Source organism: Mobula hypostoma, chromosome 9, assembly GCF_963921235.1.
Source record: "Mobula hypostoma chromosome 9, sMobHyp1.1, whole genome shotgun sequence".
Classification (NCBI taxonomy): Eukaryota; Metazoa; Chordata; class Chondrichthyes; order Myliobatiformes; family Myliobatidae; genus Mobula; species Mobula hypostoma.
In genome coordinates, this window is record NC_086105.1 from 74,204,328 (window position 1) to 74,217,897 (window position 13,570).

The following is a 13,570-nucleotide window of genomic DNA, read 5'->3' on the forward strand; positions in this document are numbered from 1 at the left end:
TTGGCCCTTGGAAAAAAATCTCTTACTTAAGTGATAAAGAACATTAAAGAAAAGCTAGTCAAAACTTATGATCTTATAAAATATCTATTATCAAAATCCCTGCCATCTTCTCAAACTTACCATCAGACAGGAGTCAGTGAGGCCTTAAATCCCACATTACCTGGTGAAGGAGAAGGTACTTCTGTTCAACCATTCTGTTAGTCGTCAAGTCAAATAATAGAAAAGTACACCACAGAAACAGACCTTTGGCCCATCTAGTGTATGCTGAACCATTTAAATTGCCTACTCCAATCGACCTGCACCTGGACCATAGCCATCCATACCCTCTTATGAACCTTCTTAAACATTGAAATTGAGCTCATGCACCATTTTCACTGGTAGCTTATTCTACACTCTCAGGACCCTCTGAATGAATTTCCCCCTCATGTTCTTCTTAAACCTTTCACCCTTAAGCCATGACCTCTAGTTATAGTCCAACTCAGCCTTGAATACACCTGCAAAACTCTGATCACTACCTCTTTATAGCAACATTATGACCACTTTGCAGTACAGTAAACTTTATTTTTGTTTATTCTTGTATAATTTCATTTAGTTCATGTTTATCTTCTGAGTGCTTTGTATCTAATACTAGGTGATTGCGATGTTGCTGCAATTAAGGTTTTCATTGCATTTTTGCATACATTACTTGTGGATATGGTAATAAAATCGACTTTGACTAACTCCTGAGCTAATCTGGATTGACCGATGCGAAAAACAGTTCAGTACTTGCCACCAATGAAAAGATCATTCATGTTGCATCATGTTGTACTTCTTTTTTCTCCAAGGACTAAGTGAAAATACCCGAGGACAACACGGCATTCAATATAATACTACTGAAGAAATCCTGGATCAATGTGTTATATGTTGGTATTATGCTAGACTGAGCATGTTGAGAAGCTTTTGAAAATCCTGAAGTCCCACCAACATTGCTTGTCACATGATGCAGGTGAAGCCACCACATCAGGCACCCAGACACCAAAGGCAACAACATATATATTTAAAAAAAATTTTAATCAATATTTCTTTCTATTAAAGATAGATGGAAATGGGAAGTGAACATAGGAAAAAAAACAATTTAACATGGGAGAAACAAGTAGTTCCCAATCAGATGCTGAAAACTCTGTCCCTGACAATAAACCAGAAAGAAGGCGACAAAAGAACATGAGAGTGGAGTAGAAGAGCTTAGCACATGATTTAAGATTATAAACCATAGGAAATTTTAATGTGAAAATGGAGATCTTTTATGGAAAAATCTGGAGAGGAGTAAAATAATTTTGAATCTGTAATGTTTGGTAGGAAAGAACAATGAAATCATTAGTTAGTGCTGAATTACAGTCATTCCTGATAGATTCACTTGACAACCTGAACATTGTTGCCCAGAATAATTTCAATATGCATTACAATGCCAAGAATTTCTCAATAATTCATGGATATTTAAAAATATATATTATAACTAGTCCTTTTTGGTTGGTCCTGCACAAATGAACTGATAACCATCCGGCAGGACTAAATCAGGACTGCTAGAGCATGGGATGTTAATTAGACCATAAGACATGGAGTAGCATTCTGCCAGTTGACCCATCAAATTTGTTCTATCACTCAATCATGGCTGATTTATTTTCTCTCTCAACCCCATTCTTCTACCTTTTCCCCATAACCTTTGACACTATTACTAATTAAGTACCTGACAACCTCCACTTTAAAGACACGCGATGACTTGGCCTCCACAGCTATCTGTGGCAATGAGTTAAAGTTCAAGTTCAATTGTCATTCAACTACCCATGAATACAGCCAAATGAAACATCCTTCTAGGACCAAGGTGTATAAAACACAATACCAACAGTCATACACAGAACAAAGTACATATAACACATACAAGATAGCAGGAAATATACAGTCACACAAAAAATATAATCTAGCCCAAGTTCCTGTAGATTGATAGTGCATGGGATATTGTCGGCAAGAACACATCTGAGGCAATTCAATCATCACACACTAGCGCAGTCACAGATGAATGCAACCCAGCTGGTCTTCCACTGAGTGAACACTGAAAGACAGCACCAGTGAGAGAGGCCAGACCCCTACCCAGAATGAACACCCACCATGCCACAGTGTCTCCAATGTCTCTTCCCCTGGGCGGCTGCAACAAGTAACCCCTCCAGTTCAAACAATTTACTGATAGGTAGACCCGCAGTACTTGAAGTTCATAATGTTCAACAAAGTCTTGCAATCATAAAAAAGACAAAGGATGAACAATGATAGGTTTATCTTGATCTGGAGAGGCTGCTGTGGCCATGTGTGTCACCACCTTACCAGACAATTCACCAACTCTAGCCAAAGAAATTCCTCCTCATCTTTGTTCTAAATGAACATCCTTCTAATCCAAAGCGGTGTCCTCAGGTCCTAGATTCTCTCACTATTGGAAACATCCTCTCCACTTCCACTCTATTTAGACCTTGTAATATTCAGTATGTTTGTGTATGTGTGTGTGTGTGGGGGGGGGGGGGGAGGTCTTATTTTCCAGTGAATACAGGCCCAGAGTTATCAGATTCTACTTAATTGATCCACTAAGCAGATGCCAGCATGCTACAGAGCAACTGATTTATATGTACTGTCCCTCTGTAACTTTCCTAGAGCTATGGAAATTATTTTCCATGAAGACCATAAGTATTTTTTGAAAACCCTGTATGACAAGCCTTACAAGCACAAAGTTCTAGATAGTACCCACCACACAAACTGTAAATTCTAGATCATACACACTGCACCTATAAAAAATATTTTTTCTCTACATCCTTTCTGTACAATCAGCTAATTATCTAAGCTCCAAATCAATTGGTTCTTGAACCATTCACCTACTGGAACAATCACAAACAAGAGAAAATCTGTAGATGCTGGTAATCCAAGCAACACACACAAAATGCTGGAGGAACTCAGCAGTCCAGGCAGCATCTATGGAAAAAGAGTACAGTCGACACTTCGGGCTGAGACCCTTAGAACATCAGAAATAGGAGCAGGAGTAGGCCATCCAGCCCATCGAGCCTGCCCCACCATTCAATAAGATCATGGCTGATCTGTCCGTAAACTCAGCTCCATCTACCTGCCTTTTTTCCATAACCCTTAATTCCCTTACTATGTAAAAAGCTATCTAACTGTATCCTGACAAACTGAGTCCTGACGAAGGGTCTCGGCCTGAAACGTCCACTGTACCTCTTCCTAGAGATGCTGCCTGGCCTGCTGCGTTCACCAGCAACTTTGATGTGTGTAACTGTATGTTAAATATATTTAGTGAAGAAGCCTCAACTGCTTCCCTGGGCAGAGAATTCCACAGATTCACCACTCACTGGGAAAAACAGTTTCTCCTCATCTCCGTCCTAAATCTTCTCCCCTGAATCTTGAGGCAAAATCCCCAAGTTCTAGTCTCACCTACCAATGGAAACAATTTTCCTACTTCTATCTTATCTATCCCTTTCAAAATTTTGTATGTTCCTATAAAAGACCCTTTCATTCTTCTGAATTCCAGAGAACATAGTGCCAGGCGACTCAATCTCTCCTCATAGGTTAACCCCTTTATCCCTGGAATCAACCTGGTGAACCTCCTGTGCACTACCTCCAAAGCCAGTATATCCTTCCTCAAGTATGGAGACCAGAACTGCACACAGTACTCCAGGTGCGGCCTCACTAGTACCCTGTATAGTCGCAGCATGACCTCCCTGCTGTTGAATTCAATCCCTCTAGCAATGAAGGCCAACAGTCCGTTTGCCTTCTTAATAACCTGTTGTACCTGCAAACCAACTTTATGCGATTCATGCACAAGCACTCCCAAGTCCCTCTGCAAAATGGCATGCTACAACCTTTCATCATTTAAAAAATAATCTGCTCTTAGATTATTCTTTCCAAAGTGGATGATCTCACATTTACCAATGTTGTATTCCATCTGCCAGACATTGGCCCACTCACTTAACCTATCTATATTCCTCTGCAGACTCTCCACATCCTCTGTACAATTTGCTTTTCCACTCAGTTTAGTGTAATCAGCAAATTTTGCTACGCTACACTCAGTCCCCTCTTCCAAATCATCAATGTAAATAGTAAACAGCTGCGGGCCCAGCACCAACCCCTGTAGCACCCCATTAACCACAGACTACCAACTGGAGAAACACCCATTTATACCTACTCTCTGCCTTCTATTGGTGAACCAATCCACTATCCATCTTCTGTCCTGATGAAGGGTCTCGTCCCGAAACATTAACTGTACTCTTTTCCATGGACGCTGCGTGGCCTGCTGAGTTCCTCCAGCATTTTGTGTGTGCTGTTCGAACAGGACCAGCTTTTCTTACTTTAGCTAGAACTGTCACGCTCTTCATATCTCTATCAGGGAGTACACTCAACTGCTCTTTGATTTGCTTGGAGGAAACAACTTCAACTTTCCCAATTTTGGCAGAAATTCTCATTCCTGGAACAATTCCACTTAATCTCTTCAAATGGAATCACATCAGGGATGAGGGATTTAATGAAGAACATTAGAAACGGAAGTTGTTTGGGCCCGTGCCTGCTTCACCTATCAATGAAATCATGGCAAATATTTCCTCCAACACCATTTTCTTGCATTAACTCCATCTTGCTTGATTGCTTTCAGATTTGAAAACTAAATATATAAATAGGACCTCTACAACATTCCTAAAGTACAGTAACCAGAAATAGGCACAATGCTCAGGATGTAGCCTAGCCAGTTTCAGTATAACTTCCCTGCTCTTGTATTGTGTGGATGTACAACACCATGTCATACACTCCTTTTGAACAGACATATATAAAGCACAGATGAGATATCTAACCTGAGTGTCTTAAACATGACTTATTTACAATTAAGCAAATATCAATCACAAAAGGCAATGAATTTCAGAACAGATAAAGTATCTCTTTTAATAGAATACTGAAAGCTTGGCTATTCAGTATTAATAAGACCATTAGCAAAATATGTCACTAAATAGATCTTTCCAGGATTAAAGGGCAGATAGTCAGCCTTTTAACTAAAATGGGAAATAAGGAAAATTAAAATGTCTAAAAATATCCTGAGAGCTAATATGGTGACCCACATAGCAAAGTAATATTCCTTTTCTACCTTACATTTATTCCACACACACTGCAGCCAAGAAGGAAGAAAATTAAGTTTTCAGGAACTTTTAATTTGGTCCACTTCTGCTCCTTATTCCTCTCCTGGGGAGATGCCTCTCACAACAGTACAGGCCAACTCAGTAACTAAACAACAAACTGACTTCACTTCACGGTGCCCCCTTAAATATGAAAGCTGCCAAGACACTCCTACGTGATGTATCTCACATATATAAAAATACCTGCTTACAGCCGACACCCATCACCCTGTCATCAGTACCAGCTATTATTAACAATAGATGTTTTGGTCCAGAATTCTATGAAACTTCACAAAACAATTTTCAACAGGCAAGCAACAAACATTGCTGACGTCAGAGGGTGTAAATGGTACCGAAGTAATATTATGCTCAATTCATGACGATCACAGGAAAACATTGGTTTTTGATCACTTGTTAAGCACAAAAATATCAGATCACCTTCACATTCAAATCCACTAAAGTTTATAGGAACCAAATGTATGGAGGCAAGTCGGGATGAGTGGCACGCCCACCACTGCTAGAAACAAAAGCATTTCTAATCTCAGACTAAGTAGAACTGAATCCTCAAAAGGAGTCAGGATTTTCAGTCTTTTCCTGAGGAGGAGCATTCCCTCATCGTATTTATCTAAATCCCATTGGTGAACACAGGTAACGGTACAACTTTACATAGATACTTCACTTACATTGAGCGTGGCCTCTTTGCCTCTACCCGTGTCAGTTGAAGGAAAAAGAAACTTACCAGAGAACAAGACAGAATTCCATATTTGAAGAAATGGAGTTAGAGGACGTGATTTATTGGGAGGAAAAATATTCTGTCCTGCCTGCCCCATAATAAAAACAAAATGGATTTATAGAAAAGTGACATCAATGTCAATCTATCATTACTTTCATAAAATGTAATAAATTAGTTAATGTAATAGCATATGGAATAAGCAATGATTACAAGATTTTATGTATATATTTGCAATGTGTACAGGAGGTGTAATAGCAGTTGCGAAATTAGATCACAGTTAAGTCTACTGATGTTTTTGTATTCCTCTGCTTCTTATATATTATTGGTCATATAAAACATAACCATATCTATAACTTTCCGTACAAAGACCTTCAATCAATATTTGGCAATCTGCTTGTTCACACATGTATTAGGTTAATTCTGCATATTCAGTAAAACAGACAGATTTAATATAAAAAACACAAATCTTTGACATCAGACAAAGGAAAGAGGTGTGATAGTCATTTTCTCTAAATTGGTATGACATTCCATTAACCATTTTAACTTTTTATGCTCTGAAAATAAATTCACTCAGGATTTTCAGTTTTGGACTAGCTTTCCTCTCTTCACAGAAACAGATCACATTATATGTGAAGTCAGTTCATTGTCCAATGTCTTTGCTTTGAAATATAATAATGTGATGAGTAATCTTATAATAACAAAAACAAGTAAATATAGAATGGCAACTGGAGCAAGGAAAATGGTTTAAAATCAGTATCACTCTTTCTACAACATTACAGATATTTTTATGGTAATAATCGAATAATTGTCATTGTGTTTAACTGTGACATGACCACCACAAACTGGAATAATTTTATGAAAAAATAAAGAATATTATATTAAAAACTCTAAAAGGATTTACGTCCAGCCATGCACAAGAGTTCTGTTTATTTTATTAACAACTTGATTGAAAAAGTCATGCTCAAGAAAAATGAAATATCTGTAAAACAATAAATGATTCTAGTTACAACAGATTTTATAATTGTGTTGATAATTAATTGAAATGACACCACACCAGAATTTTTTTTAAAGATTTGTATAAAATCTGTTCCTGTTCTGAAAATTCCTATGGGCATACTTTGCATCCTTTTTATTGTGTGGAATTCTTCCAAAAGGTTCATGATCATTAAAACAGCTATCAAAAACATCATCAACAGCTTTCTTTGCAGTTTCTTGACTGACTTTGCGAACAGCTAAAATGGAACGGCAAGCTCGCTCACGGACACATTTCTGAGTGGAAATAAAAGAGCAAGATTATACTAGAGTCAGAGTTGATAGCAATTACAAAGCACAATTCAAGCAAAATGTTATTCGCAGGTAATTGGTACGATAATTCCTCTGTGCAAAATGAAAAGCATTTGGAATGTTGCATTAGAGCACACCTCAGCACCTTAAACAGCTTAAAAAATACCTGGATTTGTAATGCCTTCTTACCTTGTCACAATGCAATTTACACAACTGTAATGTCTGGAACTCTGTCATGGACACTCCCAAGCCCAGATGCAAAAAGAGGAGGGTTGGACATGGGGCTAGAAACCCTATCCCATAAAATCCCAGAGCTACAGAAATGCCAATAAAAGCTCCAGAGACCTTAACCTTGGGAGAGGAAAGACCTTCACCTAAAAAATGTAAGACGGCGTACACCCGAGGACGACTTGAAAGACTGGCCCAGGACAGAGGACTTTGGTGAGCTGCTGTAGGTGGCCTCTGCCCCAGTTGAGGTGATAAGGGCTAAGAAGAAGGTGATTCATGATCAACTCTCCATTAAGCAAAACTTTACAAGGCCAACAATAACTGATCAGCATGCACATTACTTTTGTAACTCTCAGGGATGTGCAAAAGTGACCAGACATCTTTCTCTTTGTCAAAAAGAGATAACATACAACCTCTGTCTAATAACCCTTTCCTATCGCGGCTATATTATTTTCACACCATCATGAATAAATGCAATGTAAAAGGTTTACATATTTTTCCCAAATACTGTACAACAGATCATTACAGCTTAATTTGCTAGCCTGGATAAAAGGTTTAAACTTTTGATACCACGTATAAATATGTGAGTATTTATTAGTGAGAAGGCAAAATACATAGGAGGAAGAATAAATATTCTAAGTATAGAGTAACATTTATAATTTTGTACTTATAAAAAGAGCAAATACAATTGTGTATATCTGAGTATGAACTCCTTTTATCGTGATATCATCGGGATCCACCACAGGATTTCCCAAATTTCTAGCATCATCTTACTCAAAGTTTGTCAGACAAGCCTACGAATTCCACAAAAGCTACGTTAATCTGAAAAATTCCTTAAGAAATCCCTGATTCTAGCAATATGTGCAGTATTACCATACTTACTTGATGATGTTGCTTTAGACCAAAATTGAATCTGCTCAGTTCATTCTGAAATGTGCACTCCCCACTGAGATTAGCAGCTCGAATCTGTTGAAAATGTCAAGGTCAGTGTATATAATAGAACTCCAGCAAGATTTCTTTTCTGAAATATCACGCAATGGAAAGTCTGTTTCACATATTGATTAAAAATGACTGAAGCCATCAGAGAAGCATGTAACATTTCAAAATAACTCGGAGTGAGACCTTTCTTCCTGGTTTTCTCTCTGATGATCTCTTTCCTTTATAAAAGAAGCAGTCTGGTAATTACAAGCTGTTGCTTATCTAAGCCATCAATCCATTCTTCTCAGTTTCTCAAGGAAGGGTGGCATTGCAATGTCACATTTTATTTAAAACAAAACTATTCCTGACCAGTTGTAATGACCCTTTAATTAACTGAAAGACATGTCTATTTATAGCACTTTTGAAGTGGAATTGGTTACACAGGCTGAAGATCAGAATTCTCTCTGAACTAGTTAGGAGGTGTCAATATAAACTGACAGATCACATAACTAATCCAATTGAACAGAACAAAAGCTTTCTGTGAGCAGTCTTGAAAGTGAAATGAACACAGCAATAACTTATAATACTGAAATATTCTCCATTTCACAACTATTTGAACCCAATTCCATGGCTCTGCGACTATAGATTTCTGACATGTAAAAATGGGATTATATCAATTCCTGAAACATGCCAGTGAAGAACACAGATGTTCATGGATTCTTATCTGCAATACGCCTACAGAGAAGTGTTTTAACCTTCACACAAAGAATGAAATAACTTCCAACCTAACTTCCCTTAAAAAGTTCTGACATGTTTTATCTCCTTCACCAAGAGCCCTCGGCTGTTCCCATCCACAACCTTCCAGCCTCTAACACTATTTCCATAGTCCGAAGAGATTCCATAGATGTTGGTAATCCTGAGCAACACACACAAAATGCTACAGGAACTCAGAAAGTCAAGCAGCATCAATAAATAGTCACGGTTTTGTTCCATCAGTACTTTCCCCACACTTTGTACACTGGCTATTTCTCTTCTCACATTTCGGTCCCAATTAAGGATCAAGAGCCAGAACATTGACTGTTTACTTCCCTCCATAGGTGCTAACTGACCTGCTGAGTTTCTCCTGAATTCAGTGTGTTGTTATTTCCATTCTTGCCTCCTCCATCTACCAGTCACACTTCCTTACCTGGATCCAACTAGCACTTGCTGTTCTTGCTCTACCCTTTTCCCCTCACCTCTATTACTGACCATCTACGTGGAACAGTCTATGTTCCAAGCCTATGTCACTTCCCAACTTTTCCTCTGCTACATCGACAGCTGCATTGGTGCTGCTTCCTGCACCCATGCAGAGCTTATGGACTTCATCAACTTTGCCGTCAACTTCCACCCTGCCCTCAAATTTATCTGGTCTATTTTCAACACCTCTCCTTTCTCGATTTCCTGTTTGTATCGCTGGAGACAACTTATCTACTGATGTCTATTATAAACCCACTGACTCTCACAGTTACCTGGACTATAACCTCTTCCCACCCTGTAACCTGTAAAAATCCCATCCCCTTCTCTCAATTGGTTCATCTCCACTGCACCTGCTCTTTAAAGACGTTCTCATTCTTTAAAGAAAGGGGCTTCCCTTCTTCCACCATCAATGCTGCTCTCAACTGCATCTCTTCCATTGCACATACGTTTGCCCTCACCCCATCAGGATAGGGTTCCTCTTGTCCTCACCTACCACCCCACTAGCCTCTGTATCCAACACATAATTCTCCATAACTTCTGCCACCTCTAACAGGATCCGACCACCAAGCGCATCCTTCCCTCCCTCCCAACTTTCTGCTTTCCACAGGGATCGCTCCCCACTCGACTCCCTTGTTCATTCATCCCTCCTCACTGATCTCCCTCCTGGCATTTATCCTTGCAAGCAGAACAAGTGCTACATCTGCCCTCCGCCCTCACTACCATTCAGGGCCCCAAATAGTCCTTCCAGGTGAGGCAACACTTCACCTGTGAGTCTGTTGAGGTCATCTACTGTATCTGGTGCTCCCAGTGTGACCTCCTGTATAATCGGTGAGACCCAACATAGATTGGGAGACTGCTTCACCGAGTGCCTACCACAAAATGCAGCATCTCCCAGTGGCCACCCATCCATCTTAATTCCATTTCCCATTCCAACATGTCAGCCCATGGCCTCTTCTACTGTTGTGATGAGACCACACTCAGTTTGGAGGAGCAACACCTTATATTCCGACTGGGTAGCCTTCGATCTGATGCATCAACATCAATTTCGTGAACTTCCATTAATGCCCCCCCCCCACCATTCACCATTCCCTTTTCCCTCTCTCACCTTATCTCCTTACCTGACCATCACCTCCTCTGGTGCTCTTCCCCCTTTTCTTTCTTCCATAGCGTGCTGTCATCTATCAGATTTCCCCATCTCCAGCCCCGTATCTCCTTCCCAGCTCTTTACTTCACCCCCCCCCCAGTTTCACCTATCACCTTATGTTTCTTCCTCCCCTCCTCCCACCTTCCAAATCTGACTCCTCATCTTTTTTTCTCCAGTCATGATGATGAAATGTCAACTGTACTCTTTTCCATAGATGCTGCTTGGCCTGTTGAGCTCCTGCATTTTGTGTTTGTGTGAATTTCCAGCATCTACAGATTTTCTCTTGTTTGTGATCTCCCCACTATCTTTCAATCTGGATGTCGGATCTCAACCAGAAATATCATCATTCGTTTCCCTCCACAGATGCTGTCTGACCCATTCAGTTCCTCCAGCAGGCTGTGTTTTGCTCCTGACTGTTCAGGAATAGTTATTTCCCCTCAGTGTGTTCAGGAACAGTTATTACCCCGCAACCATCAGGCTCTTGAGCCAAAGTTGTTAACTTCACTCCCCCCATCACTGAATTGTTCCCACAACCAATGGACTCATTTTCAAGGACTCTTCATCTCAAATTCTCAATATTTATTATCATATTTCTTTTTGCATTTGCTTATCTTGCTGTCTTTTGCACACTGGTTGTTTTCTATCATTGATTCTATTATGGTTATTGGATTTATTGAGTATGACCGCAAGAAAACAAATCTCAGGTTTGTACATGGTGACACATATGTACTTTGATAATAAACTTACTTTGAAGATGTTTTATGTAGCTAAATAATTCAGGGAAATTGACAGATAATGAGGATGCTGCTGCCTTTTTGTAATTATTGTTGCCATCTGTCATTAGCAGATTCATGCATTCATCCGAATATGCACAGAATATGAACAATAACTAACCTAGGAAAAGTGTTCTCTGAGCCAATTACTGCCTCTCTAGCAGATGTTCATCATTTCTTAGCCATCAATAGCAAATTTTAGCAGCAAAGGAAAATAAACATCTATTTGGTGAATTATAAAGAAAGAAAGTTTACATCAACACCAGGAAGCAGATATGTCACAGTACATTCCACAGTCAACATCCCTGGAATACCAGCCATTTCACAGTTCATGTAAGAATCAGCCATGTTGCACATTGCAAAACACTTATTCAGGTAAATTCAGGAACAACACAGGAGTTAAGAGGGATGCACAATAGCAATGTGGTTAGTGTAATGCTTTACAGCACCTGCTGTATGTTCAGGGTTCAACTCCCTGCACTGTCTGCAGGGAGTTCTCCCCAAGACTGCATGCTTCAGTTTCCTCCTACAGTCCAAAGATGTACAGGTTAGATAGATAGATAGATATACTTCATTAATCCCGAGGGAAATTTGGTTTAGGGTCAGTAAATGTGGGCTTGCTATGTTGGTGCAAAGAAGCATGGCTGTCTGCTAGCTCATCCTTAATGCAAATGATACTTTTCACTATATGTTTTGATGTGCATGTGACAAATATAAGCTAATCGTTAATATACCAAAATCTTTGAATATGGAGATACCTTTCATAATGCAGGTTGTCCCCAGGTTACAAACCCCCGACTAACGGACAGCCTGCACATATGGACAAATATTTTTTCGGATAGAGGTGGATTTTTTTAAGCAACAGGCATCTTACCCTGATCGTAAGGAGGCATTTCTACAAGCCTTACCCCACCCCCCCAATATTGAATCACAAAAATCAGGTCTGGATGGAGCACAGCAAAGCCAGACTGCTGATCAGACTCACTCACTAAGGCCAGCCTGTGCCAATTCTTCCCCTGTATGCTCGCTCACCTGTCACAGCCATCTCTACTTATGTCTCATTCACAAACAGTGCACTATAGCAACCAAAGACTACCTGCATAGATCTTGAGACTTTGACCATCCTCAAGTGATATCTTACCTCCGAGCAGGCCAGATGTCTTATATTGTGGAACCAATCTACATGCGCACGACAGTGATCAAACGCGTGGATTAATTCATGGGTCACCACCCGGTTCATGTGCTGTTGCTGATGGATATTATTCTGGCATAAGACGATCTAAAGAAAAAAAGCACAAGTCAAATATGGTCTTGTAGCTGATTAACAGGACTCTGACAACTCAAACGCACTCCATTTACTTGTGCACAAGGAGAACAGCCGGGCCCCATCACCAAACTGCTCTGAACAAAGAAATGGCATCTTTATACTGAAATTGACCAGCTGTATACAAATATTGACTCAATAGAGACTTTGTGCACATCTAAATCCCATTATATTATATATTTCAGGTTTTATTAACCAATCAAATCTACATGTTAAAGACCAATAATACTAGAGAATTAGTAAAATAACTGTCCAGTAATAACTGTCCTAGGATCCTTCGTTTACACCTTTATCTTGTCTGATTATACTCAGTGACCCTGGTTCTCAAGCTTGAACAGAAAGGCTGTAAGTACAAAGGAAGGTGAGGACCATGTTCCGTCTGGGTGACAGCACTGTCTTTGTCAGCTTATCATCCTAACTCGTCTTCATAAGCTTTCACACAGAGTATACAAAGTGTCAGTGCTCTGTTTGGTTAGCACACCATTTTAACCCTTGCGTATCAGTAAAGGGAGATACAGGTTTCCCCCGCCATCCGAAGGTAGAGCGTTCCTATGAAACGGTTCGCAAGCCGAAATGTCGTAAAGCGAACAAGCAATTACCATTTATATGGGAAAATTTTGTGAGCGTTCGCAGACCCAAAAATCACCCACCAAATCATGCCAAATAACACATAAAACCTAAAATAACAGTAATATATAGTAAAAGCAGGAATCATATGTTTAATACACAGCCTATATAAAGTAG

The 13,570-nt window shown here is 39.6% G+C and overlaps 1 protein-coding gene across 2 annotated transcripts in view; it reads right to left on the reverse strand.

The window, feature by feature from the left end:
- Window positions 1-1,091: 1,091 nt before the first annotated feature.
- Window positions 1,092-13,570, reverse strand: part of atp23 (ATP23 metallopeptidase and ATP synthase assembly factor homolog) — a 39,144-nt gene continuing 26,665 nt past the window's right edge. For both annotated transcript variants that reach the window (XM_063058495.1, XM_063058496.1), the window contains 3 exons: window positions 12,644-12,781; window positions 8,314-8,397; window positions 1,092-7,188 (listed from right to left, as the gene is read on the reverse strand). In XM_063058495.1, the coding sequence (XP_062914565.1) occupies window positions 6,985-7,188; window positions 8,314-8,397; window positions 12,644-12,781 (426 nt within the window). In that variant the 3' untranslated portion in view covers window positions 1,092-6,984. The remainder of the gene's footprint in view (window positions 7,189-8,313; window positions 8,398-12,643; window positions 12,782-13,570) is intronic.